This window comes from Cheilinus undulatus, linkage group 21 (genome assembly GCF_018320785.1).
Source record: "Cheilinus undulatus linkage group 21, ASM1832078v1, whole genome shotgun sequence".
In the NCBI taxonomy this organism is placed as follows: Eukaryota; Metazoa; Chordata; class Actinopteri; order Labriformes; family Labridae; genus Cheilinus; species Cheilinus undulatus.
Window position 1 is genome coordinate 35484898 of NC_054885.1, and position 26833 is coordinate 35511730.

The 26833-nt window shown below is 38.7% G+C and overlaps 3 protein-coding genes and 1 long non-coding RNA gene across 5 annotated transcripts in view; 3 read left to right on the forward strand and 1 right to left on the reverse strand.

The window, feature by feature from the left end:
- The first annotated feature begins 102 nt into the window (after window positions 1-102).
- Window positions 103-7363, forward strand: pvalb5 (parvalbumin 5). Of its 2 annotated transcripts, XM_041816800.1 has the most exons (5): window positions 103-201; window positions 721-798; window positions 6610-6742; window positions 6989-7098; window positions 7288-7363. In XM_041816800.1, the coding sequence occupies exons 2-5, from the start codon at window positions 738-740 to the stop codon at window positions 7308-7310; spliced, it is 327 nt and encodes a 108-aa protein (XP_041672734.1). In that variant the 5' UTR covers window positions 103-201; window positions 721-737; the 3' UTR covers window positions 7311-7363. The 2 variants fall into 2 exon arrangements, with proteins under 2 accessions (XP_041672734.1, XP_041672733.1); XM_041816799.1 differs by lacking the exons at window positions 103-201; window positions 721-798 and having other exon boundaries at window positions 5724-6742.
- LOC121529109 overlaps window positions 7112-26833 on the reverse strand; it is a 43404-nt gene continuing 23682 nt past the window's right edge. Inside the window, exons 6-7 of the long non-coding RNA XR_005993557.1 lie at window positions 9367-9423; window positions 7112-7301 (exon numbers count right to left, since the gene is read on the reverse strand). This is a non-coding gene — a long non-coding RNA (uncharacterized LOC121529109). The remainder of the gene's footprint in view (window positions 7302-9366; window positions 9424-26833) is intronic.
- Window positions 14740-19004, forward strand: LOC121529107 (parvalbumin beta). Its single transcript, XM_041816802.1, has 5 exons — window positions 14740-14772; window positions 15532-15600; window positions 16117-16249; window positions 18582-18691; window positions 18783-19004. Exons 2-5 carry the CDS (start codon window positions 15540-15542, stop codon window positions 18806-18808), a joined length of 330 nt encoding a protein of 109 aa, XP_041672736.1. The 5' UTR covers window positions 14740-14772; window positions 15532-15539; the 3' UTR covers window positions 18809-19004.
- Window positions 20453-24092, forward strand: LOC121529105 (parvalbumin beta-2-like). The gene is made up of 5 exons (XM_041816801.1): window positions 20453-20546; window positions 21733-21799; window positions 21895-22027; window positions 23608-23717; window positions 23803-24092. Exons 2-5 carry the CDS (start codon window positions 21739-21741, stop codon window positions 23826-23828), a joined length of 330 nt encoding a protein of 109 aa, XP_041672735.1. The 5' UTR covers window positions 20453-20546; window positions 21733-21738; the 3' UTR covers window positions 23829-24092.

The following is a 26833-nucleotide window of genomic DNA, read 5'->3' on the forward strand; positions in this document are numbered from 1 at the left end:
TGATGAAGGGGGAGGAGGAGGCTCTCTGTGGCGTGGGGGAAATCTCCTGGGTTTGAGGACAGATACGTCAGGTTGCTTCTTGCACTCTGGATCACGAAGCTGCAAGAGAGAGCGTCACCGGCTTTTAAGCACTGGACGATAAAGTGAGGCAGAGATCTGCACATCATTGACTCTGGGAGTGCAAAGCTCACTCGAAGCACGGTAGGTACCAGGCTTTTTGCAAATTCATGTGCACTGCAGTGTTTGTGTCATGACAATTGGCTGCTGTGTGGATGTGGATGTGTTTGTGTCAGTAAGTGAAGTATTTTTGCTTTAAAGAGAGGCAGGCAAATCCATTCCTATTTGTGTTTTTGAAGTTAATAGAACTTTATCTGTGATGAAAAACATTTATTTCTGTTATTAAAAAAGCTTAAAACATCATGCAGATATTATATTACATAAATCAGTTTGCATGAAGATGCAAATATTTCTCTTTGAAATATTTCTCTTGTTAATATAGTTGTATCTCACAGATTAAACAGTACAGCCCTACTGATAAACAGATAACTCTCTACCCCTCATTTATTAAAGTGCAGATATACCTGCAGAAAGGTACGATCAAGCTTCATTTCTGACTGTTTGTATCCAGCACAGACTATTACCTGGCAGCAGGAAACACCTGCACGTGTCATTTAATGTCACTTTGCATTTCGTGCGTGCGTGTGTGCTTGCATCCCTCAGGCAGCTACAAAAGGACCATGGCATTTGCAGGGATGCTGAGCGACGAGGACATCAGGGCTGCGGTCCAGGCTTGTCAAAGTGAGTCACACGTACTTGCATGTAGAGAGACACACTTAACAAGCACATATCGTTTCCACAAACTGGAGAGTAGGGCTGGGCAGTAAGGACCAATAAAAACAGACTTTCTTTAACTAAATGGCTGTAGAGCTTCATATTTGCTCTCTGGAAAGAAGTAGCATTTAAAACTTTGGTATTACTCTAGATAAGTCAAATGATATTAAAACTTATTTGGTAAAACGGCAACACTAAAGAGGTCCTAGACACCTGATTATTTGGAAGATTTCTGTTTTTAATGATCAAGAATTGTCAACAAACTCTTACAAAACCCTCTAAATTGCACAAATGCATTGGCAAACCTTGAAAAAGTGTCTAGAACTAGCAAGAGGTAAAGATTCCTTGCAAGTTCTACCCACTTTTCCAAATGTTGCCAACTTACTTGTCCAATTTAGACTGTGTTCTCACTCTTTAGTTTGAAAATATGACTGAAGATCATCACGTTTCTGTACATTCTGACAGTTCTAGATACTCAGGATTGGGTATTTTATCGTTATTAGTAATAAAACTCCTGCACACTTCTAATGGAAAAATGCATACCAAAATGTTGCCACGGTCTTAGCAAGAGTTTTCCCTGAATTTTTTTATGGATGGAATCACTCATTGCATTGGCTTGACTTATGAAATGGGTTTGGTTTCTCAATTTTGGGCAATTTATTGTTTATAATAACCAAAAATGGCATAAAAATTTGGAAAGTGGCAGGAGCAGACAAGGAGTAAAGGTTTCTCGCCAGTTCTACCCAATTTCCCTAATGGTGCAAACCTAGTTTTGCAATTTAGAAACTGCTCAAGCTCAGTAAACATATAACCTTGATCTAAAATGCTCTGTAGATTCTGGTAGCATTAAAACAGTGGAGGTTTGATCATTGTGGACCACATGATATTTAAGGGTAAAGACCACCTTACTAAACAGAAATGTTGCCAATAGTTTTGACCTTAAGATAATCTATTTGAAATGTTCAGACTAAAAGAGGAGCTCTTTATTAAACTAATAATAAAGAGCATCTAATAAAGGTATAATTTCGTGAAATTTATCATTTTCTATGATCAAAAATTGCAATAAAACTCCTGCACAGCAACAGTAAAATATGAACCAAAACATCACAGCTGTATTTGAGCTATTTAGCAAAAATAAATTCTGTGATGTTTTCAAACAGATTGATTCTTTGCCAATGTACCTGTCTTGCGAAACCGATGCAGTTTACTGATATTGCCAGTTTATTGCCAATAATTATAAAAATTGAAGGCAAAGACTCTAAATTGTCCAAACTTGAAGACATTGTTTAGAAAAGTAGGTAGAACTGGTGAGGATCAAATTTTCCTTGCCAGTTCCACCAATATTTCAAAATGTTGCTAACAGTTCTTTGAAATTTAGACAGATGTCTGGCTCTTTTAGTTTCTGTTCATTTTTGCTCCCACCAATCATTAAAATAATGGAGATTTTATCATCATTATAAAAAAACATAGTATTCGAAAGTTTAGCAGATAAAGGGTGGTGTTGGCAATCATTTTGATCAAATGCTTGTCTAAATGGGAACAAAAAAAAAATGTGCTGGACACCCATATTGGTAATTTTTTTTATTTAATAATACAAGAATATGTGGCAGACTCCTGTAAGCAGTCTGAATTGCACAAATTTGTTGGCAGAATTTGGAAAAGTGGCTGGAACTGGTGTGAAGGGAGATTCCTGCAAGTTCTACATGCTTTTCAAAATGTTGCCAACTTATTTGTACAATTTTAGACAGTAAATAAAACTACTGCACATTTCTTATGGTAAAATACATACCAGAACAAAGCGGCAGTATCTGAATAATTCAGCGAGTTTTACTACAATTATTGTGATGCATCCCTTATGAATGCATCTGTCTTATGAAACAGATGTAGTTTATACTAGGTAGTTTAGAATTATCAAAAAGTGGAGGCAAGCTCCTGCAAACAGTCTAAGTTGCAAAAAATTGTTGGCAGTATTTGGAAAATGGGTGGAACTGGAGAGGTTTTTCTTGCGTTTCCAAATGTTTCCAACAAATATGTGCAATTAAGACAGCTCTCTCTCTCTCTCTGTCTGACAGTGATCTTTAAGTTTACGTACTTTCTGATACCACCAGTCATAAAAATAACTGACATTTGTTCATTTAAATCAAATTAAAAATTTTAAAATATGACAGCCTGAATTTAAGCACTATAGAGATTGATTCTGACAAGATTATCAAATTGAAACTTCAAGTCAATGCATTTCTTTAGCTTTTCCTTTGCCAGTGCATTTGTGCAATTTACATAAAGCTCCTGCCTTTTTGGTTCAAAATATCACCTTTCAGTTTTTGTACTTATTGATACCAATAATCATGAAAAGCAATGGGGATTGGATCATCATTCTAAAACACATGGTATTCAAAGAGTGTGAAAACTTTGGAGCACCTCAATAAAGGAAAATGTTGGTAATGATTCTGACCACAAGATAATCTATTAGAAATGTTATTAGAACTGTCATGATATTTTTATTGATTAAGGAACACTAATGTTTTTATATTGAAAGATAATTGATCTGCGTGATACCACTTTAACAAAGAAGAAAGTCCTGGACACTTACGCTGGGAATTTTATTGATTTTGATCATCAAAAATTGCAGATAATCCCTGACAGTCTATACACTTAAATGTGTTATAAATTGATAAAATCTCCACTGTTTTGATTATGAGTGAAAAAAGTACAGAAACTTGATGATTTTCAGTCACATTTTAAATAAAACAGAGAAAACAATTTCTAAATTGCACAAATGTTTTGGCAAAATTCGCAAAAATGGGTAGACCTGGCTAGAAACCTTTGCTTCTTTCCTATTCCATCCACTTTTCAAAATGTTACAAACATATTTCGGAAATTAAACTGTTCCCTGTAGATTTTAATGCAATAAATGCCCAAATGTGTATGTCCAGGACTTTCCTTTTTGTTGCCGTAGTATCATACAGGTATCAGTATCTTTTAATCTTAACTAAACGCTCCTAAATTTAATAAATATACTGACAGTTACCCATTTAGTCCTAAAGCATTAGGCCTGCTAGCTACTTTATTTCCAAATCAATTCAAACTATTTGGAAATAAATGATATTGCCAGGCCCAATATGAAAATAAACAGTGATATATTTTAAAACCATGATATTTTGCCCAGCCCTACCTGGGAGTCAGCACTTTTACATCCATATTACAGCATACTTAAGAGTGACAAACCCACCCCCACCCCCACGGGGGATACCTGTATGGCGTGTTGTTCACAGTGGGGACACGGAGCCTGCAGGTAACCAGGCAGCCATGTGGCAGGAGAGCTGTTACCACCCAGATACGGACGTGTTTATGCTGAGCCTTCACGCAGAAAAGCCCAAATCACACGAGCTCTCACATCCCAGAGCACTTAATCATTTATCTCGAACAATTATGTCTGCATGAGCAGGCAAACTCTGCTGCAGCGCTCCGATGGAAACCAAATGTCACTGCTTATATGCCCTTTGTTCAATACCCAACCCCCTCTTTAACTTCAAATAACTTTCAAACTTTGACATTTGTACTCTTGCACTTTTTGCAGATAAAGAAGGCAGCACTTTTATGTTTTTTGAGAAGTGGTGAAGCAAGGGAGGTGATCACCTTAAGGTTTGGGATGCATTTTTAAAAGATCCACCGCTCTTCAGATGTACTCATTTTTTCATCAGGGTGTAAATCTTTAAATTCATACTGTAACTCAAGGAGATGTTCATTAAATAATGGACATGCAGGTTACTCTTAAGGATCCCAGAACTGAAGGGGTAGAACTTTAATGTTGATATGTTGCTTTGTAACAGAAACTGCATACATTCCTGTCTTTCCTAGGCCTACACTGAGAGCCTGATTCAGGGAGAGTAGCAGCAAAAACCCAAGAGCAGAGCAGGCATCAATGATGACAAAATTACACTGATTAAGTTACAAGCAGAATGACGGAGGAGCTGGGGTGGAGGAAGGTTGCAAAAGCAGCTTAAAGCTAAATGTGGCACTCTGTAAGCTGCTGTATAAACTCTTGTGTTGTTGGCACAAGTCAACAAGTTCGTCCTCCATTTCTGACGTCCAACTAACTTTATACTTCACTTTAACTATCAATACCATGGCTGTGTTTGTTGTGCTTCCTCCTTGGGTCAGCTTGCTTCCTGATTGGCCATGTAACAATCCTGCTCATTCCTGCACAGCTATCTGAGCTGTTTGTATTTATGGGTTTAAGTCAGAGCAGCTCAGACTGTCTTTCTTGCAGATCATAGAGGGAAAAATTGGTCTTAACACACCTCAAATAACAGAAAGTCTTGCAAGACAATCTTTACAATCATCTGATAATCAAGCCTTTGCTGACTTTGGTTGGAAGGGTGACATTTCACCCAAAATATGCATGATTATCTTGTAAGGTGTGCCAGGCTTAAGCCAACCTAAGTGTTGATCCTGAGTCATAGGTGGTGCAAAAATACCATCAAGGTGTTTCCCAAAATTGGGTGGACAGGTTCACACCCAAAATTGAAATGCATGCATGCTCTTGGGATAAATTATAATCAAAATTTGAAGTGTTGCATTGATTGAGAGGCCCCTGGCTGCAGACATCGGACATCCAATGCATGCATAGTTGACTTCCAGTGGTGCAGGTGCCATCAGAATCTGCATTATGGACATCCACTGCTCTCAGCTATGGCTTCTGGAACAGGAACAGTAGCGAAGGAAGAAGGGCACTGATGCTAATTGAGAGCAAGAAGGAGGCCTTGCAGCCTCAGTTGTCTTATAACTCAAATAAAAGTTAAAATATAAGCATTCAAATAACTGATCAAAAGATGATCAAAAAGTAGCTTGAATTTCGCTGTTTTATAAGATGTTATAACCACTATTTCTCACTTTCAAATATCCAAATTGATCAGAAATGTTACATTCCATACTTCAAACTCAAAGATCTATGAACTCTTAAAAAACAATGCAAAAGAAAGCAGCTTTCCCCTCTGAATTCTCTCAATTTACTCTTCAAAAGCTGAGACCTGAAAGTGCATAAGTTCATGGAGGCTCAAGCGTGCATGCATCTACAGATGTCTTACATCTGCAGCCAGGTTGAATGTGAATGTGTGCATAGCTTCAAACTTGTCCCCATAACTCAGAATGCCTTGGATTAATCCTGATGAAACTCACTGCAGACATCCTAAGCTGTCTTTCAATCATGCCCGACAAATTTCATTCAAGTCTACTGAAGTTGTTGTGAATTTCTGCAGGTTTTGTGATGATATGAATGCTTGTTTGCTCTCAGTCGTCTTTAAACTGAATTAAACCCACTGAAAAGGTTTTTTTCCCCCAACTTTCTGAATTTTGAAATACTCTTGTCGCTGTTTACAACTTAGAGAGCCAGGACCCACAAAATGCTGCTGGCGGCTACATTCTTAGATCAGATTTTTCCACCTTGAAAGGCTTGAAAAAATGAAAGGCTTTTAACATTTAGTATGCATTAGAGCCATGGGCGATACTCAGTGTGCTTTGACTGTTTCAATAGCATAATGACATCCCCTTTAATGGCAAAAGACAGTGATGCGCTACAGGGTGTGTATTGGTAAATGTCACCGGTTGAAGAATGAAAGTCATCTGAGCGAATGAGTAAATGCGACAGCTCTTTTCAGCCCCTCGCCACTCTCGCTTTCTTGTCATTCTGGGATCGACCTCTCACTTCTGCATCTGTCCTCTCTGTCTCTTGGCCTCTTCATCTCTCTCTCTTTCTTTTCTGTGTCTCTGCACATGTAGCTCCAGGCACATTCGACCACAAGTCTTTCTTTGCACAAGTGGGGCTGACCGGCTCGTCTGAGGCTGATGGGAGAAAAGTGTTCACAGTTCTGGACCAGGACAGGAGCGGATACATCGAGGAGGAGGAGTTAAAGTAAGGATATTTACAAATGTGTTTGTGCATGAGTCTCACTTCTGTGTTAAGGTCCTCAGGCTAAGGTCATGGTATGAATGGAGCAGCATTTCCGCTGTGAATGAATTCAGTAAGACACGATGGGGGGTCTGGTGAGTGAGTGATGGAGAAAGGCCCTACAGGGGGAGAAAAATGCCATCAGAAAAGATAAAGTCCACGCTGACATAAGCCTGAACTTATCGCTGATATTTTTTATGCACTCATCAGGCTGTTCCTGCAGAATTTCTCCCCGGGGGCGAGGGAGCTGACTGTGACTGAGACCAAGGCTCTGATGGCTGCAGGAGATAAGGATGGTGATGGAAAGATCGGGATTGAAGGTGGGTGATGGTGAAACATCTGTAAGAGCTGCCTGCCGATAAGATTAGGAGCTGTTTAAACTCAGGAGCTGTCCATTACCTGGTGCTGAAACGGCCCTCTATAAAAACACATGCTCTAAAACCAGCCAATAAATGAATCCAACATCCCCTCTGTAATCCTGCATCCTCTGTGTTCTCTCTCTTCTGCAGAATTCTGTGACATCCTGAAATAAAGAGAAGAAACATGTCTGACCACGGCTCTCTTTCTCCCTATTCTAAATAACGGATCTCTTTTGGGGGATCCAGACTTTCCAGATTGTTTAATGCAAAGACCAGAAACCTCAGATATTCTGTACCTGCCTGCTGCTCTCCCTGTTGATGTGACACAATAATATGTACGATGTTTGGTGGACCGATGGCCGATTATGAATATTAGTAGTGAGTTTAATTAATCAGGAACCTGGAATGAATTAAAAAATGAGTGAAGATGTGATTTCTCTCTGTGAATGTCTGTCTTTTTCTTCTATGACAGATGGATACCCTCACTATATTTAATCTTAACTACTGTAGAAACACTAATCAAATCACTACACCCTTGCACATTATTTATCCTGACAACATTTGGAGAATTGTTAGACCTGACTGAGATTAATCACAAGAGTCTTGTCAATAAATTCCTGCAGAAAAACATGCAGAGTAAGAAAGATTTTCTGAAAGGACTGACAATAAGGTGGTTTACCATTACAGTAGACCAACCGCCTGGGGGTTATGTGCCTCCACATGGTAGCCTAGACAGTGCCTATAAGTAAAAGTATTCACCCCCTTAGATTTTTTTGCATATAATGATTTTAAAAATCAATCATGGTCAATGTAATTTGGCTTTTATTGACCAAAAAAAAGACAAAAAAATCTTAAATGTTAAAGTGAAAAGAGATTTCTACAAAGCAATAAAAATTTGTAATGTAAAATAAATGGCTGCATGAATATTCATCCCCTTTAAAGTGACTGACCTAATTCAACAGAGGTCCAGCCAATTGGAGCTAGTAGTCTCACATTTAGTGAAATGGGGATCGCCTGAGTGCAGTGAATGTGTCTCAAGTGACTGTGGTATAAAAACACCTGTGTCTGGCAGGTTCAGTCACTGGTTAATAAATTTCATGGCTGCCATTACACCATGAAGACAAAAAAACACTCCAAGCAACTCAGAGAAAAAGTTATTGAAAAGTATAAGTCAGGGGATGGATACAAAAAACATCCAAGGTCCTCATTATCCCCCAGAGTTCAGTTAAATCCATCACCAAGAAATGGAAGGAATATGGTACATGTGTAAATCTGCCTAGATCAGACCGTTCTCACAAACTGAGCAACCATGCAAGAAGACTCTGCAGACAGCAACTGGCTGGGTTCTTCTCCAGTCAAAGCTTTATGGGAGCGGGGCAAAGAGAAAGCCACTGTTGAAGAAACTCAGATTCAATCTGGACTAGAATTCACCTAAAGGCATGTGGGAGACTCCATGAAAAAAGTTCTTTGGTCTGATGAGACCAAAATTGAGTGTTTTTTTGCCATCAGACAAGACGTCAAACACACCATCCCCACTGTGAAGCATGGTGGTGGCAGGCTGGCAGCATCATGTGGTGGGGATGCTTCTCAGCAGCCAGTGGAGGGTAAAATGAACGTGGCAAAATATAGGAAAATCTTATTACAATCTTATTCATTCTGCAAGAGAAATACGGCTTAGAAGAAGATTAATTCTCCAGCAGGACAATGACCTGAATGACAGAAATGGTTTAAAGATGAAAAGGTGAATGTTCTGGAGTGGCCGAGTCAAAGCTCAGACTTCAATCCAAGAGAGAATTTGTGTCTGACTCGATAAGGGCTGTTCACACCTGATCCCAGCAACCTGACAGAGCTTGAGCAGTTAGCAAAGAAGAATGGAGTGAAATTGTAGTGTCCAGATGTGCCAGCCTGACTGAGACCTGTCCACACAGACTCAGAGCTGTGATTGCAGACAAAGGTGCATCTACGAAATACTGACTTGAAGGGGGTGAATATTTATGCAGTCACTTATTTCACATGACATATTTTGATTATATTGGCATTACTTTGTAGAAATCTGTCCTTATTTCAACATTAAAGAAGATTATTTTGACAAAAAAAGCCAAAATATATTGACCATGATTGATTTATAAAATCAATAAAAGGGGAAAACATCCAAGGGGATGAATACTGTCATAGGTACTGTATCCAACTCCACTGGGTAGCTAAAATGCAAATACAAAAGGCACCTACTTTACATGGTGAGGCTCCAGGTCACACAGAGTTGTAGAGGTTGTATTTTAAGTGCAACTGTACAGAGAAAAAGGTTTGGATTTAGAGTTTCAATATTATGATTATACTTCTACTATAGATCTCTATAAAAATGGATGAGGAATTCTGAACAATTCAACCATTTATTTCACAAAGATGCACAACAGAGGATGCCAGTGAAAGTCAAAGTTAAATCAAGGAGCTTTTGGATCTTAGTTACACTTTGTCCACCGTCCCAGGTTTTGTCCACTGAGAGGGCACTGAAGTGGACACTAACACAACATGTAAACTAGAGGAAAACCCTGGAGGGGTTATCTATTACTGACATTTCATGCTCTGGTGATGAGCAATGCTGTTTTAAAGGAATGAGTCCAACTCAGTGGGTAGATCAGCACAGAAGAAAAGGGGCTGCCAGTCATGTGAACTATCTTTTGAGTCGTTATTCTGGTTTATCAGACGAGAAAATAAATGTACCACAGGATCATCATTATATCATACATACAGGTCAATAGGGATGAGGACATAATCTAGTCCTCAGAGTTTGTCTAAGGTTAGCTAGGTCCCCTCATTAGCTCTGAAGTCCCTCCTATTCAGGACAGCATACCTGCTAAAGGGAATCAATAAGTCATGAAGACCAGCTGCACCCATTTCAGTGAAGAGTAAACTTAACTTGACTCCTGGCCTTTAAACTGTAAAACATGGGCTCTTCCTAAAATTCTCTACATTTCGCGTTCTAAATTTCTGCTTAATCATGCAAAGGAAAGAGAGACAAAATTTATATTTGGCCCAGAAAATAACTGACAAATGTCTTTTTTTCTTCTAATTGGTTAATTTGACCAAAGTTTGTAAATCTGAGGTGAAAATTTGATGTACAAGCAAAGCTGCCCATAAGAGGGGATAAAGGGGGGAGCTTTCTGGGGCCCGGACAAATCAGGGGGCACATGACAGTCAGGAAAATCATGGTTTGTTGTAAACTTAAGCTGTGATGGCCAGATTTTTTTTTACTAGAATAATAATCAGAATGATATTTTTTCATTTATTTATACTGTAGTATATAGCCTTCTTAAAAATGTAAACCCCTTTTCTTTAAACAGGATTAAAATGAGGGAAAAGTGGCAAAAATGGGCAGAAAAGATGGTAGATGGGATTTTAAAAGAAGCAGAAATTGATTAAAAGTGACAAAATTATATTCAAAGAGGCAAAAATGGGTTATCAGAGGCAAAAACTAGACAGAGAATGGCAAAATGGGTTAAAAGTGCCAAAAAACAGCAGAAAAAATACTGGAAGATGGGTTTTAATGGGCAAAATGGCTGTAGCAGGTAGTGAATTGCAGTTTAAATTGGAAAAAAATGGTGTAAAAAATGGTGCAAAGTGGTTAATGTGTCAGCAGAGCCAACAATACGGGGAGTGACAAACATGGGTTAAATGAGGCAAAAAAAAAAGAAAGGCAGAAAAAGGGGTGGAAATGGTTTGAGAGTGGCAAAGGAATTGCTTGAAAGTGGTGGAAATGAAAAGGAAATGAGATGTGACAACGTGGCAAAAATGGGTTTCAGGAGGCAGAAATAGGATGAAAGTGCCAAAAATGGGTCAAAATTGGCACAAATGTGTTAAAAGTGGCTTCAAAAGGTTCAGAGTGGCAAAATTTGATTTAAATGTGGCAAAATATGGGTGGAAAAATGGATGAAAAAGAGTTAAAATGTGACAAACATTGGATTAAAATGGCAAAAATTAGTAACACGAGGCAAAAAATGGCAAAAATAGATGAAAAATGGCAAATTGTAAGGGCAAAATGAGTTTAGAGCGGCAAAAATGGGTTATCAGAGGCAAAACCCAGGCAGAAAATGGCAAAATCTGTTAAAAGTGTCAAAAACCAGCAGAAAAACAGTGGAAAGGGGTTACAAGTGGCAAAAATGGGCAAAGCAAATAATGAAATGCAGTTTAAATGGGCAAAAATGAGCAAAAAGAGTCGTTAATAGTGGGAAAAATGTGTCAACAGAGGCAACAATAGGCAGAAATTTACAAATGTGGGTTAAAAGTGGCAAAACAGCTTGAAAGTGGTGGAAATGGGAAGAAAATTAGGTGAAATTAGATCAAAATCGTCAAAAATTGGTTTCAAGAGGCATAGATGGCTTTAAAGTTGCACAAATGGGAAGAAAAGGAGGTGAAGGAGTATTTAAAAGTGGCTCAAATGTGTTAAAAATAGCTTAAATGGGTGTAAAGGGGCATAATTTGGTAATACATGAAGAAAATGGGTATAAAAAGGTGATAAAAAGGAGTTAAATGTGGCAAAAATGGTTTGAAATGGCAAAAATTGGCAAAATTGCACAAAATTGAAGAAAAATTGCAAATATTAAGGGCAAAATGTGTTTAGAGCGGCTAAAATAATAGTTTGACACACTTCAAAAAGAAGTAACTGTTAACCAGGACACTGGCACCAACGCTACTGGTCCAACACACATTCATTGATACCATATTAATAAATCACAACCGAGGAGGGGCCCATTCTCAGGGGCCCCGCTAATTCTGTGGGCAGGCCTGTATACATTTATCTAAATAAATAAATAAATAAATAAACACTCCTAGGGGGGTTAAAACACCCAGAGAAGGTGTTTACACTTTACACCTAGGTCATTACGGCGAGAGAAGCGCGCTGCGTTTTGCGCAACGCTCGCGCGTCAGGCAGAGACGAGCTGTCAACATATTGCTAACTTGTTCACGCGGAGAAATATAGTCTGAATGATTTTTGCATTTCCTACTAAGGGCTGGGATGTGATGGCTGGCGCAGGCCTCAAAGTCTGGCCCGTGTTAGGTCGCTGGGTTCTTGTGAAACTCGACACAGCGCGTCGAGTTCACGTCAACCTTATGGAATATAAAGTAACCTATGGTTTAGTTGGGCGGATGAATGTCACAGAGCGGCAGAGGCTGCAAATATCTACCATCTGAGAACATCTCACGGCGTTCTCACTGCATTCCTGTAGGTGCAAAAATGGACTCCATTAATTTCTCCTCCACGCGTAATAACACCGAGACGGCTATTACGCACAGGAAATAACGACCCACTTAAGTTCACTAGAGTCCTCGCGGCCGTGTTGAGGCATAAAGACAATTCTTACGGCTCTATGATGATGCACAGCCTCGTTATGTCGGAGAGAAGCCCTGCGGATTCGCCATGATACCAAGATTCCAGACGCTGATGTGGCGCGTAAAAATCAACAATATCAATGCCACAGCAACAAAAGCAGAAGTCAAAAGCACCAAAAACTGGATTATTTCATGATTTTAAGTTCGTTACTAGAGTTTTGTACGTTATGCTGCCGTTTTCTTGCAATTTCTAATGCAAATACTTCCTTTTTGCACGTGTAATCAATCAAATGTAGAAGTTGGTTCTATGGGATTGTGTCACCTTAAAACTCGTGGTACTGAAACGTAAAGGAGTAAATCGTAACGGAAGGCCTAAAAAGTCCTGCAGTCCTTCTTTATGATCATTAAACTAGTCTAACCGAGATGGTATTGTTCTGAAACATAAAAGTACCAAAGTCTCAGACATTCTGGCGACCATATTGTACATAAAATGGAAACATTGAAGTCAGTTTTACGCACAATTAAAACAGAAGTCACGAGCACCTAAACCTGGTTAATTTCTTGATCTGGATGATCTTTTTTTCAACCTTTTGTGCAATTTGGACTATGTGCTGTGGTTTCCTTGCAGTTTTGATGGATTCTTTCCTCTCTTGCGCATGTTATGGCTCAAATGCACATTTAAGTGCAATGGGGATTTTATAATTGTAGAACACGTGATATCCAAAAGTATTTAAGAACTGCTCATTTTGGCAAACTTACAAACTTCTGTAGGTCTGCTTTAATACTTCAAATGATCAAAGTAGCCTAAAAGATTTTGAATCCGTTTTAAACATGAAAAGAAACAAAGTACCAAACATTTGACAACGTACTTGTGCGTAAAATGGACTAATTAAGTTCTGTTATTTTGATGATGAGTGAATATAAAACTATATCATGCCAAAGCGACAAAAAAGAAGTCATAAGCATCCAAAAAATTGTTAATGTCTCAATTTAGATAATAAATACTGATGTTTTGTTCAATTCAGACTATGTAGAGCAGTTTTCTTTCCATTTTTGGAAGGATCCTTCCCTCTTTTACGCATGTAATGAAACAAATGCGCATTTTGGTACTATGGTTCGGTAAAAAAATCGGGGTTGTATCATTTAAAGACCCAAATTATGGAAGTTTCTATCATTTTGGCAAGCTTATTAACGTCAGTAGGCCTGCTTCATGATACTTTGGATTGATAAAGTAGTCTAACAGGGACTGACTCGTTTAAGGCATGAAGTATGAAGAGATTTGACAACGATACTGTGCGTAAAATGGAACATTGAAGTCCTCTCATTGTTTCACTTTGATGATATGAGTGAAATGAAACGATTGACAAACGATGGACAGTGTTCGGCAGTTTTATTGCAACTTTTGGCTGGAGTATGTCCTCTCTTGCGCATGAACAAATATATATTTGGGAACTACGACGTGCTGTCGTGGACATCGAAAAGTATCGATCATTTGTCATGCTTATGAACTTCTTTAGAACAGCTTTTTGATACTTTTGATCATTAAACAAAGATTGTATTGTCTAAAACATTAAAAATATTTAAGTATCCAACAATTTGAAAACCTTATTGTGCGTAAAATTGAACAATTAAGTGCCTATTGCGGAACACATTGTATGGTTTCTAATTAAAGAATTAGCTTTAAGGTCTGTCTTTACTCCAAACAAAGTGTTTCTCCTGGGGTAATTGAACAGATTTAAATACTATATTTACAACTTTTAAAAGGTTTAATAGGCTATCCGCTTTCTCAGTGATCGACTGCGTGTAAGGCCGTAAATTAAATATTCAGTGAAAGTGAAGAGGAGTTAAATTTAGCCCCCGGAGCTCATTCATGTGGCCTGAGAGTTTCTCACAAACCAAAACAAGGAACATGAACCATGGTGGCGCAACATTTTCACTCTCGCACATTTCCATTCATTTATTCTCTAAAGAAAGTCACTACATCAGAATCCACATCTTAAATGTTGCTCGTAAATCTTTTGAGGTGCAACATGTCCACCAGTGAAGTCAGAGAGCAGCTCTGCTCGGGTTTCCACACGTCTAGCTATAGGCTTCCTGCACACATGGTAGCATCCTCATTTGTTCACCTAAAAATAGGTCGAGACTAGTAGACACATTTTTTCGAAACCCATGCATCTTGGTACCTGATACTGAGACTCAAAGCTCTGTAAATGGTGTTGCTGGAGGATATATAAGTGAGAGGGAAAGCGGCTTGGGGCATTCACTCGAGTCCGCCTTGGTTTTCACTCACCTCAACGCAGCGCAAAGGTGAGTGGGAGAGTGCGTCCATACTGACTTCTGGCACATTGCACTACTATGGGAGGAAAAAAAAAGAAGGGATTCAAACCGTGGACTATAACTAGAAAGAAATGGAACCAACATAGCCGACAAGCACACGGACCACAGGACGACTTAATGAGTGCCACAAGGAGGCAAAGCTTGGTTTCAAAGGATTTCTGGATGCCTGATTTACATGATCCGGATGGTTCAAAGAAAATGTTCACATCACTGCAGCACTTTTGCGTGGCAGTGATTCATGCTACTTCAGTGGGAGCATCATCTCTTTAGTGACAGGGCAGCATTTGGAGTCAGGCCTGCATGCAGACACATGCAGGCACAGAATGGCTCTTAAGGCCTCAAAAGCAGGAGTTAGGAGGCTACCAGGCAGGCCTAAAGCAACTTATTGGCACTATCCAGAGCCTACAGCTTATCAGAGCAGAGAAGGGGCTTTCATTTTTATGTTTAGATGCTTTCCATGTTTGAACCTCCTTTATCCTGTAAAGGAAAGGGAGCTTCGTTTAATCCAAGAAAATTAAAATAAGTATGCATGACTTAAGATGATGTTAGAAAATGTATCACTAAAGAGAAAACCAAACCTTAACTGCATCTTGGTTGCACAGATTTCTACCTCCTATGTGCAACATATCCCTCACTTAAAGAACGGTGTCTATTCAGTTCAGAATTTGCAGATATTCTCTACTTGTGATGTTTTTAAACCCCAACCTGTTTCCTCTCTCTCTCCTGCAGATTAAAAAATGGCCTTCGCTGGTGTCCTCAATGATGCTGAAGTCAAAGCAGCTCTGGATGGCTGCGCAGGTGAGCTCCATTCTCCTCACTGCATTAGAAAATCGATGCACTGCACATTTTTACACTCACATTTCAGTCTGCAGCCTTTCCTGCACATTCAAATTTGGCTGAAACCACTCTTGCACAAGTCAAGGCTGTTTTAAACCACTACAGTTTTATTTTTTTAAGGATTAAAAGTGTAAAAGCTAAAGAAAAATACTGTATTTCATAAGACAGGTGCAAAGGAGAGGAAGGGATTCATCAAAATTTACATTCAAAGTCCTGCGGACTGTCCAAATTGCACAAATATATCAGCAACAACAATTGAAAGCAAGAAGTGATCCAAGAATAACTTCTATATTGATGACAAGTCAACTAGATATCAAACTAGTTTGATTTCTTCATCCCTAAAGCAAATACCCTGACTCTAAACATGCAACATGAGCCCACAGCAGCAGTCATCGTCTCACATCAACACTTATTAGTCTCGTGTTGTGATCACGCAGCCCCCCTCGGGTGCTAATGGTGTCAAAATATGTGTTCCAGCTGCTGACTCCTTCGACTACAAGAAGTTCTTCAAGGCATGCGGTCTGGCCGGCAAGTCCGCAGATGAAGTCAAGAAGGCCTTCGCCATCATCGACCAGGACAACAGCGGCTTCATTGAGGAGGAGGAGCTGAAGTAAGACACTTAGAGAGTGAACACTTAAGTGAAGGAGGCTCAGATCGAAACCAGATAGAAGTATGGAGAGGAAAAAGTAGAGATATCAAACCATAAAGAAGTAACCTTCATTTGTTAACATGAAAATGACATTTTCAGCCTGCACATGTGCACACCCAGGAGGGTTTTTAGTCATTTAAAGGCCTCAGGCAAAGACTAGCAGGGCCTTTCTCCAACTAGCCAAAATAAATCATAGAGTGTGAACAAAATTTCATCTTTTATCAGGTACAAAGACAGAAGACATGAACTATAAACACCCAAAATACATGCATCATAACTCAGACTCACCTCATTAATACTTCAACAAGTCTAAGGCCAAATACAAGAAAAATAAAGAAATATATGTGCACTATTGGTGCAATATCTGTTCTTCTGCCATAAATCCTGTTTTTTTAATGGCATGTAATTATTTAATTGCAATCACACATAATCCACCAATTCATTATTTTAGTGCATCTGTAGAGATTAACTATAATTTTCTAATATAGTGTTATTTTGGGGCTTTTCAGGGGCTTGGACCCTCAAGCCCCCTATTTCTCTGGAGACCCAGACTTTATTTGATGTTATTTCATTCACTTCTGGCCCCTTATCTACATGAAAAATATGCTTTAAAGCACTCTAAGTAATTTTAGAGGCATACCTCATACATGATACATGCCTATATTAACTTTATCTTGAGGCCCCTCAAAAAAAAAAAAAAAAAAAAAAAGGGGGACCCAGGCCTTTGCAAGGTGGTAAAACTTCAATGTGCATACCCAAAAAGAACAATTGTCATCTTTTGGTACTATGCCTGTAGATAAACTATCTGAACCACAACTGTACTTGCCTGAAGAGGATTTTTAGTCTAATCAGAACATTTTCTTAAATCTAGAAGGTTCAAATATTATACTTTAGTGTACAAAACAGCTAAAGAACAAGAATTTGTGATAATTAATGAGTTTTATGCATTTAAATCTCCAAAGAGGGGCTTTTTGAGATGCAAACTATTACTGGGTTCTACAGCTGTCAATCCTTAGTCGTATTCAAACTTTTTGTTTGAGTTTGGTTGGAATCCAGGGCTCAAATGTCACATTTCAGGCACAAAAACAGCTATAAAAAAGAAATAATTTTACAGTTCTTAAAGTTTTTTACATTTAAACTGCAGAAAGAGTGACCATTAGTGGCATTTTTTAGTCTAATTTGAACATTTTGCTTGAGACTGAGTTGAATCTAGGACTAAAACTTCTCACTTAGAGCTCAAAAACAGCTAGAGGAAGAAAATCTATAATGACTCCTGTGGGTTTTGAACATCTCAATCCCCAAAGAGTCACTATTGCTGTGCTCTCCAGCGGGCGGGTTTTTGTCTAATTTAAACATTTTGCATGAGCTTATTTGAATCTATATGGCTCAAACTTCACTCTTAGTTTTAAAAACAGCTAAAGAAAGAAAAGTTGCAATGACTCCTAAAAGTTTTATACATTTAAATCCAAAAAGAGAAGCCTTTTGATGTGCAAACCACCGTCTGGGCGCATTTACAGTCCTAAATGAACATTTAGCTTGGGTTTAGTTGGAATCTAGAACTCAAATTCACACATATTGCACAAAAACAACTAAAGAAAGAAACAATCTAATGATTCCTCAAGGTTGTGTTCATTTAAATCCCCAAAAAGTAAGTATTACTATGCTCTCCACTGGGCATTTTTAGCCTAATATGAACATTTTACTTGATCTTGGCTTGAGTCTAGAGTTGGAACTTCACAATTACTGCACAAAGAAGCTAAAGAAAGACTATTTGCAATTATTCCTGAAGGTTTTATATGTGTAAATCCTCCAAACTGATGCTTTTTGACATGCTGCACTCATCAGAGGGCAGTTTCCAGACTAATATGAACATTTTGCTTGAGTTTGGTTGGAATCTAGGGTTAAGACTTCACACGTATAGATCAAAACAGCTAAAAAAAGACGATGTAATGATTCCTTAGGGTTTTATACGTTTAAATCCCCACATAGAGGCTTCATTTAGATGCTAACCTCTCCAAAATGAGACTTTGCTGTCTAAAATAAACATTTAGTTTGTTTGGAATCTCGGGTTCAAACTTCGCATCTAATGCACAAACAGCTAGAGACAGAAAGTATGCAATAATTCCTGAACATTTAATTCATTTAAATCCTTAAAGAGAGGCTTTTTGACATGCTAAATTATCCTCTGAATGCTTTAAATGCTTCCAATGTTGCATGGGGATTTACAGCATACCACTGAATTAAGTGTGAGATGTTCATAAATTTGCCTCATGCTGCTCTGTCCTCTCGTCAGGCTGTTCCTGCAGAACTTCTCTGCTGGTGCCAGAGCACTCACCGACAAGGAGACCAAGGCTTTCCTCGCCGCTGGTGACAGTGACGGTGATGGCAAGATCGGCGTTGATGGTGAGAAAAAAAATGACTAAAAATCTTTCCTGAAAGCAGGTGCACCCAGCTCTTTGCCCCTTACTAATGGAAGTTTCATCTACTTTCACAGAGTTTGCTGCCCTTGTAAAGGCATAAATTTCCATTGACCAAGATCCACTTCCTTTCATGGAACTGCGACCTCCTTGCAAGATTCAGTATTCATCAGCTGAAAGAATATTTTTTATACCTTATTTATGAGTTGCCTGCGGATTATTTCTCAGCATGGAACACATATTTTATTGCTAATATAAAAGCCATGTGTTATATGTTCTGAAAAATGACTTGTGCAAACTGTAAAACACCATCTGCACTTTTGAGGAAGAGTGAAAAACCAGGAATAAATACTCTTTTGGTGTAAAAATCATCTCCTCAGGTCAGTCATCTTTGCATTCTGGTGTCTTCTGCAACCTCACATGTGAAGGTTTGGGAATCTTTCTGGGGTTTCAATATGCTGGGAAACATTTAATCTGACTTGCTCTGGTATTGTTTTGATAAAACAGCTGGATTTAAGCCAGAGGGAATGGCCCTCAGGCTTTGCTAGCATACTTCCGAGACTCGGGGAAAGGCTTGCAATGGATAGCTGTCACACATAGTGGAAAAAAAGCTGCTCTCAACTGCTGCGTAGTCAATTAGATGATGTGCTGTGGCAACAGGAGGGCTATTAACAGCCTCTGTTGCATCAGCAGGACCTTTGAGCAGCTTCAATCTGCTGCAGAGATGCAGATTTTCAGCTGTCGGAGACAGCTCGAACAAATTCCTTCAGTTTATTCTCGCATTTTTCTTACAGTGATTGGAAATGGTTATATATTTTAGCATACTTCAACAAGCCTCCAGTTACACTAAAGTCAGATTACAAGTCAAGAAGAGGATCCAAAGAATGCTCAAGTCAGCAATATGTAAACCCTCAACGCTATCACATAACTCCCTGAGCTTGTTAACCTCAACCAGCAGAGCAAACACAGGCAGAGAGGCTTCACCATGCAAGATAGTGCTGCCCCCTGCAGGCTTGACTTATTTTAGCACTGCAAGGATTCACTCCAGTGTCCGAATGAATTTTTTTTTACCACTTTAATTTGACTTTTGGTTGGGTTAATTTCAAGATTTGCCTTAAACTTCAGCTTCCTTTATGAAAAAAGTGGGAGGAAGTTTGAAAGTGAAAGTTGTTTTTTTGGGGGGGCAGCACTTTAAGAAACGTTTTTACAAAAATCATTCCGTTCTTCTGACTTATTTGGACATTTTCAAGTGAAATTAAACTAATGGAAATCTGCATAAATGTGCTGCAGGATCCAACAGAGCCTAAATCTGACAAATAAGCCTAATATACTTATAAAATAGATAAAATCATGCTGCTGTGGAGGTGTGCAAATCTCTATAAAAGAACAAAATAATCCTTAAAAACTACATTCCTTTACTTACTTCCTTTAAACTAAATGTTTGAAATCTGGTGCCCAAACCTTCCAAATCAACTCAAAAGAGGAAAAACAACCAATTAGCGCCACTTACGCCTTCCCTAACGCATGCTCCTCCTGAATACGGCAGTGTGGTGCCAGCGGCATTTCCAATTCGTCCTCCTCAGCAATGCACAGGCCTATTCTTAGCATTGGGGCATATTGAAGACTTCTTCAAACGCACCTTTTAAGCGTCTTCGTTTGTGAAACTCAAAATAGCCCAGGGATTTTCGCCACCCCCTTCCCGGCTGGTGTCAGTTATCTTATGCCTCAGATTTCCATAGAGTGAAACTATAAAAGGTCACCGGGAGCACCGGGAAGATCACTGCAGTCGACTCGGAGTCTTGTCTGTATCATCTGTAGCCTACAAAGCAAAGACAGCCCAGGTGAGTCCGTGCGTAAAGGGAGGACTGAGCGGCGCGCACAAAGACGCAGCATCTCCATTACTGGCATCTTTGGGGAGAGTGGTTTTTGATCAGATTTAAGGTGGACTTCGGTTTGATAAGCTTTTATTAGAAGACGTGAAGACTTGGATTACTGCTCTGAGCTCAACTTATAAGTAGGGCTGGGAAATTTATCCAGTTTTAGATATTCTGATAAACTTTCAAACAAGAAAAAGGGTAAGACAATATCGGCATAGCTTCCTTTGATGCTGCGTAATTGCTTTTTAACCATAAGATAGGCAAAGGGATATAACTGTACTCATCTAAGTTTCTTTAAGGACCATTTTGATCAGCTTTTTACAAACTGCTAGTTTATTTTGATGTTATTTATCACACAAAAGTTGACTTTGTGCTGCTGGCTGCTGGTGCAGCATTTGGCTCATGTGGATTTACTTTACTATTAATTGGTTTTGGGAATTTCTTTGCAGAAAAAAATAACAAATATGTCCTGTGGATCATCATTCTTGCTTAAAAATATCCAGATGTCTTTTCATTTATAATGCCCAGCCCTAATTAGGAGAAAAAGCCTAAGGCTGCTTCATTGGATTTAGAGATGCACCATCAAACAAGCCAGTCACTGCTTTATTTTTACTAAATTTGGAATCATTTTCAGAATTTAAAACTGTGTTTCTAAGTGTCTAAGACTGAATCTTTATGCAGAGGATGAATGGCTGCTCTGTTGTTTAAAATATCTAGGCTAAGTGTTTATTTGTAGCAGTCAGTTACTTTTAATGCATGATAAAATGTACATGTAAAGGTCTGTGAAGTTGGCTGACATCAGTGGTTGTCTATCCATATTTTAAAAGCAAGTACAGATGCACTGATACCAGCTTTTTTCCCCAATATCTGGATCCTAATGGATGCATACAGTTTAAAATGATTGTCAGATTTGCTTGTTTTGCATCAGATGTTCCTCCCCCCTACTGTCTCTGATTTGGCAGTGCTTAGTCTGCAGTCTGCTCTACTTTACTCATGTTAAAATATCACCAAACTGTAGACGTGGCTCCAGCGCTCTGCTCAGATAACAGGCTGAGGTCATGCTTTGAAATGATATCAAGTACAGTATCACTACTGAGGTTTGGTGTCTGCAGCGGTGCATCCCTAGTAACGACAGCTTTTCTTCCTGCAGATCACAATGGCCTTCGCAGGTTTACTGGCTGATGCAGATGTCGCTGCAGCCCTGGCTGGGTGCAAAGGTGACTCTTTAGCTCTCATTCCTCTGTGTGGCTGCTTCATTTATTTATTTTTACTACATATGCGTTTTTTTTGTGTGTATTTACATCCATTTCAGACGCTGGCACTTTCAAACACGCTGACTTCTTCAAGGCATGCGGTCTGGCCGGAAAGTCCGGCGATGATGTCAAGAGGGCTTTTGAAATCATTGACCAGGACAAGAGCGGGTTCATTGAGGAGGAGGAGCTGAAGTAAGAGCACTGAGCTCTTAGTGATTTCCCAAAACCTGGGAATCAAAGCCATAGGTGTTAATGTGATCTGTCCTGAATTTTCACTGGTCGTGCAGGAGGTGTCAAGACTTTTCAGCAGGGGTACTGACCTAAAGAGGGCTTGACATAAAGCTTTTCACAGAGTAACAGTATTTATTTACCCTTCCTATCTTTGTTTATTACTTTAACTACTAATGATAAAATTAAAGACAACCCTAACCCTTAACCCTTAAATTCCTGTCTTATGCCCATTGTAGCTTAGCTGCCGTAGCTTTGCAGCAGCTTAAAGCTGCTCACTTTAACCCCTTCCTGCTCTCACAATAATGCACTGTAAGGACAACACTACTCCTCTGAATGTCTCATTCACTCTAAAAACTGAGGCGGCTCAGTGGACAAGTCAAAAATATAAGAAATGTCCCTTTTTTATGCTCCCTTTACATGTTTCCATTTACACTTTTTGATCCAAAGTAAGTTTCCTTTTGCCATGTTGAGTTAATGTAAGTTATGATCTACCCAAGGTTGCTATTTTCTTTCAAAATAAAAGCAAAAATTCTACCCAAACAGGAACTAAAGCCCCATTAGCTTCAAACAGTACAGATTACAAAGTAAAAGCATAAGAAATATGTTTTTTTTCCAAGGTATTCTCTTTGCCTTTTTGTCTTTTTACACCACTAGAAGTTGCTTGTTTCCTTTCAAAATAAAAGTATATCTTTATCCAAACAAGTAATAAAGCACCACTGGATTCAAACTGTAGAAATTACAAAGTACAAGCATAAGAATAAAGATTTTTGAGATAATCTTGTCGCTTCACAACTTTGCAACCAAAAGTTGCATATTGCCTTTCAAAATAAAAGTAAAATTTCATCCAGACAGGAACTAAAGCAGCATTAACTTCAAACACAAAATACAAAGTAAAAGCAAAAGAAGTATTTGTTTCTACTGTAGATATTCTCTTCGCTTATTTGTCAACAGAACTACCTGAAGTTGCTTTTTCCTTTCAAAATAAAAGTAAAACTTTATCTGTACAGAAAGTAAAGCAACATTAGCTTAATACACCACAAATTACAAAGTAAAAGCATAAGAAAAAAAGTTTTTTTTAGATAATTTCTTTGCTTTTTTGTCAACTGACCAACAGAAGTTGCTTGTTTTATTCCAAAATATAGTACTATTTTGTCCAAACAGGAAGTAGATCACCATTTGCTTCAAACAGAATATAACAAAGTAAAAGCATAAGAAATAATGTTTTTTTAGTAAATCTCTTTGCCCATAGACCAGTTTAATGTAAACTCCTGAAAAGTGTAAATGCTGTCACTTTAATTATTGGATTATTGGACATCATTGAGTCATTTTGAACATGCACTCCTGCATATCTCTCAATAACAGTGTTAGACACCGTTATACATCAGACATTTAGGTTATGGAAACGAGGAAAGACTGTGAATTTAGTTATTACGGTGCAGTTCATTTATTTCTTTTATTCCACCTAAAATGAATTTATATTCTAGTGTCAGTCAATGGGAGCTGCTGTCTGTGATCTAACCCCCTCTTCTGTCCAATCACAGGCTGTTCCTGCAGAACTTCAAGTCAGATGCACGTGCACTGACCGACGATGAGACCAAGACTTTCATGAAGGCAGGTGACACCGACGGTGATGGCAAGATTGGCGTTGATGGTGAGTCAGTAGTCATGATCCCCCCTCTCTCTGATGTAGTGGTTACTCTATCCTCTAACTGTCTCCCTCTCATGTCTCCCTGCAGAGTTCGCAAACGTGGTTAAGGCATAAGATGTCACCTGACCAACCAGCTCTGATGGAACAACAAAGCCCACATCGACCTCCCCCCTTTTCATCTGAATATAGGCTAAATAATTTTTATACATTTGCTTAAGAGACGTTTCCTCCTATGCAACTCACTGTCCAAAATGATGATTGTGAATGTCGCGCGGTTGTGTTCATGTCTTAAATATGAATTTTGCTTACTGTAAAATCTATGATGCACTTTCCAGGAACGAACGGTAAAAAAAGAATAAATATTCTTTTGCTACGGTCTTATGGGACTTTATTTCCTGTTTCGGTGCCTTTGAATTCATGAGCATCTCATTCTTTATTCATCTCAATTCATTGATCTTACTTTCATCCTAAACTAGGGGTGTCATGGTGTCAAAAATATAAAAATCAACATGACCATATATGGGCATTTACTGCATTTATATGCATTTAATATGAGCCACATGTGAATGTAAGCTGCATGCCAAAAAATACAAAATAAAAAAAAGACCGTATTTTGAATGTAAATGTGATGCAAGGCTTTAATATATATCCAATGAAGATCCTGCAGAGGACCCCTGACATGACAACAAGGTGCAACCTCAACAAAAAGGCCCCAAAAGTCTTTCTACATAGATTTCTAAGGGGTAAAAGAGCAGGCAATGAATAAAAACATATGGTTTGTTGAAGAAGAATGGAAAATGCAACTATTTAGATGTGGTGAGTTTGGGCTATGATGCCCTTCTATGACGTGATGAGCAGGTACTTTGGGTATTTATCTTTCAGAATAGTGAATGTCTTCCATTTTTCTGGTTTTGTACTCAAAAAGAGGCAATGCAAAACATTTTGCCTACTAGCTATGATAAAATAAGGAGGGGCCTCATACTGGTCTCTGCCTGCGACTTATGAATTACTAAACCCACCCCTGGATATGACAGAGTATTAGAATGAAAATCAATCAATATGGATACTATTTTATGATACTATAAAAACAAAAACCACAGGCTTCAAATATCAGATCATCTCTTGTTTTTGATAAGTCACAGGCCTTTGTGGATTTTAGACCGTGTGTGGTGCTGATGGATTAATTCACCTTGAAGGCACAGGGAACTGTGCAATCAGGCAATTACCAAGTGCCTACATCACAGAACCTTAAGCTATAGATGGAATTAGAATGCTTTAAATGTGAGGTATATGCCAAAATTATTCAAGCATGCAAAAAAAGGCACCTAAAGTGCATAGAAGAGCTTCAAGATAGAATCTGATTGGCTGAACAGTTTCCCATGAAGGACTCCTACCTGTCTGCTCCCATGGAGAGGGCATCAACAGACATATTTACCTTAATTTATTCCATATTTATGTATTTCTAATGCTATTTTATATTTAGAATTTCTGTACAGAGTTATCCTTTCCTTCAGTCTGTGTTTTTGAATGTTTATTGTGTATGGAAACTTCTATCCGGCTGCCACTAGATGGCGGTACATTCATGAGTAGTTGAAGTGGAGACAGACTTCAGTTCATGATCTTGTTATGAAAATGTGGACTGTTTTAGAGCCTGAAGAGCCTGTCTGAGTGGTAGAGGGCCGTTAGTCTTCAGCTGGACAGGAAAAGTTGTTACAGACAGAGCTGCATGTGGGAAAATATAAGTTGGATTTATATTAAAGATCAGAAATAGACTCGCTGGCTAAGTCCAGGTTTAAAGAAGAGACGTGCAATTAAAAACAAGAATAGGTAAGACAGAAGTTACACAATTAAAACATTACACTACAATTTAGAAAGATTAAAATCTAAAACTCTCAGAAAACACCAACTAGACATGATTAGAAAATTTGATTTCCATGACAAAAACACCTGATGTTCAGGTCTGCTGGATGTACATGGAGTATATAGCTTAAAATAATCTGACAGGACAGAGCGGGGCCCGTTTGACTGCAGGGGTCCACCGCCTTGCAGGAATTGCAAAGACTGACTTTATTGCCAAGGGGGGAAAAGTTTGTGTAAAAGAGAGCAGGCGTGTCTTTAGAAAATATCTGAGTTAAAGCAGACAAACTTCAAATTGGCAAAAACGTATAATTCCCAACATCACTATCATTAGCAAGACACATAAAACCTCATATGAACCCTTTTTTGAGGTTTAACACAAACTAAACATGGCTTCAGCTAGCCAGAAACCAAGTGGACAACTTTTGACAAACCGTCATTGCCAGTGCCCTCCAAGTGGACAACATTCTAAGAGTGCCATTGCTGATGCCTTTGAAAATTGCAAAAAAATGCAAACATTTTACAGAAATGCAATTTTCAGTGCCCCCCAGATGGAAAAAAAAATTGAAAAGGGCCATATTTGTTGACCTCAAACTAAACAAAATTGGACAAAGTGCCATTTTTGATGAATTCAGACTGGGCAAAATTTGAAAAGGGCCATTGTCAGTGCCCTCAAATTGGGCAAAATTTGACAAAATGCTATTATTAGTATCCTCAAATTGGACAAAGTGCCCTTTTAAATGCACTGAAATCGGACAAAATCGGACAAAGTGCCCTTTTTGATTGACTCAAATTAAGCAAAATTTGAAAATGGCCATCGTCGGTACCCTCAAATTGGACAAAATACAGCAAAGTGCCCTTTTTGATTCCTTCTAGGTGCACAAAATTTCAACACAAAAGTGTCGTCTTTGGTGTCCTGTAAGTGGACAAAATTTGTTTGTGGAGAAAATGCAATTTAGTGCCATTAGTCCCTTGACATTAGGACAACTTTATTACAACTCTTTGCTGTGGTGCCCGACACGATACAGCAGGTCCCCTTTTTATAATCCCGCCCCTGGCCTTAAAGCTCCCTGAGTCCTCCACTGTCTCAGTCTTAATTTAGGAGAATAAGTTGTAAAATTGCATCACTGACATATAAAGATGAACATGTGTTGCTGTGCTGGTAGAGAAATTGAGAGCCTATGTGAACATGTCTCATTTACAAGAGAAGAAACAACTAAAAGAAAGACTGAAATGGGGGCTGGTCCTCCCCTCAGTCTATA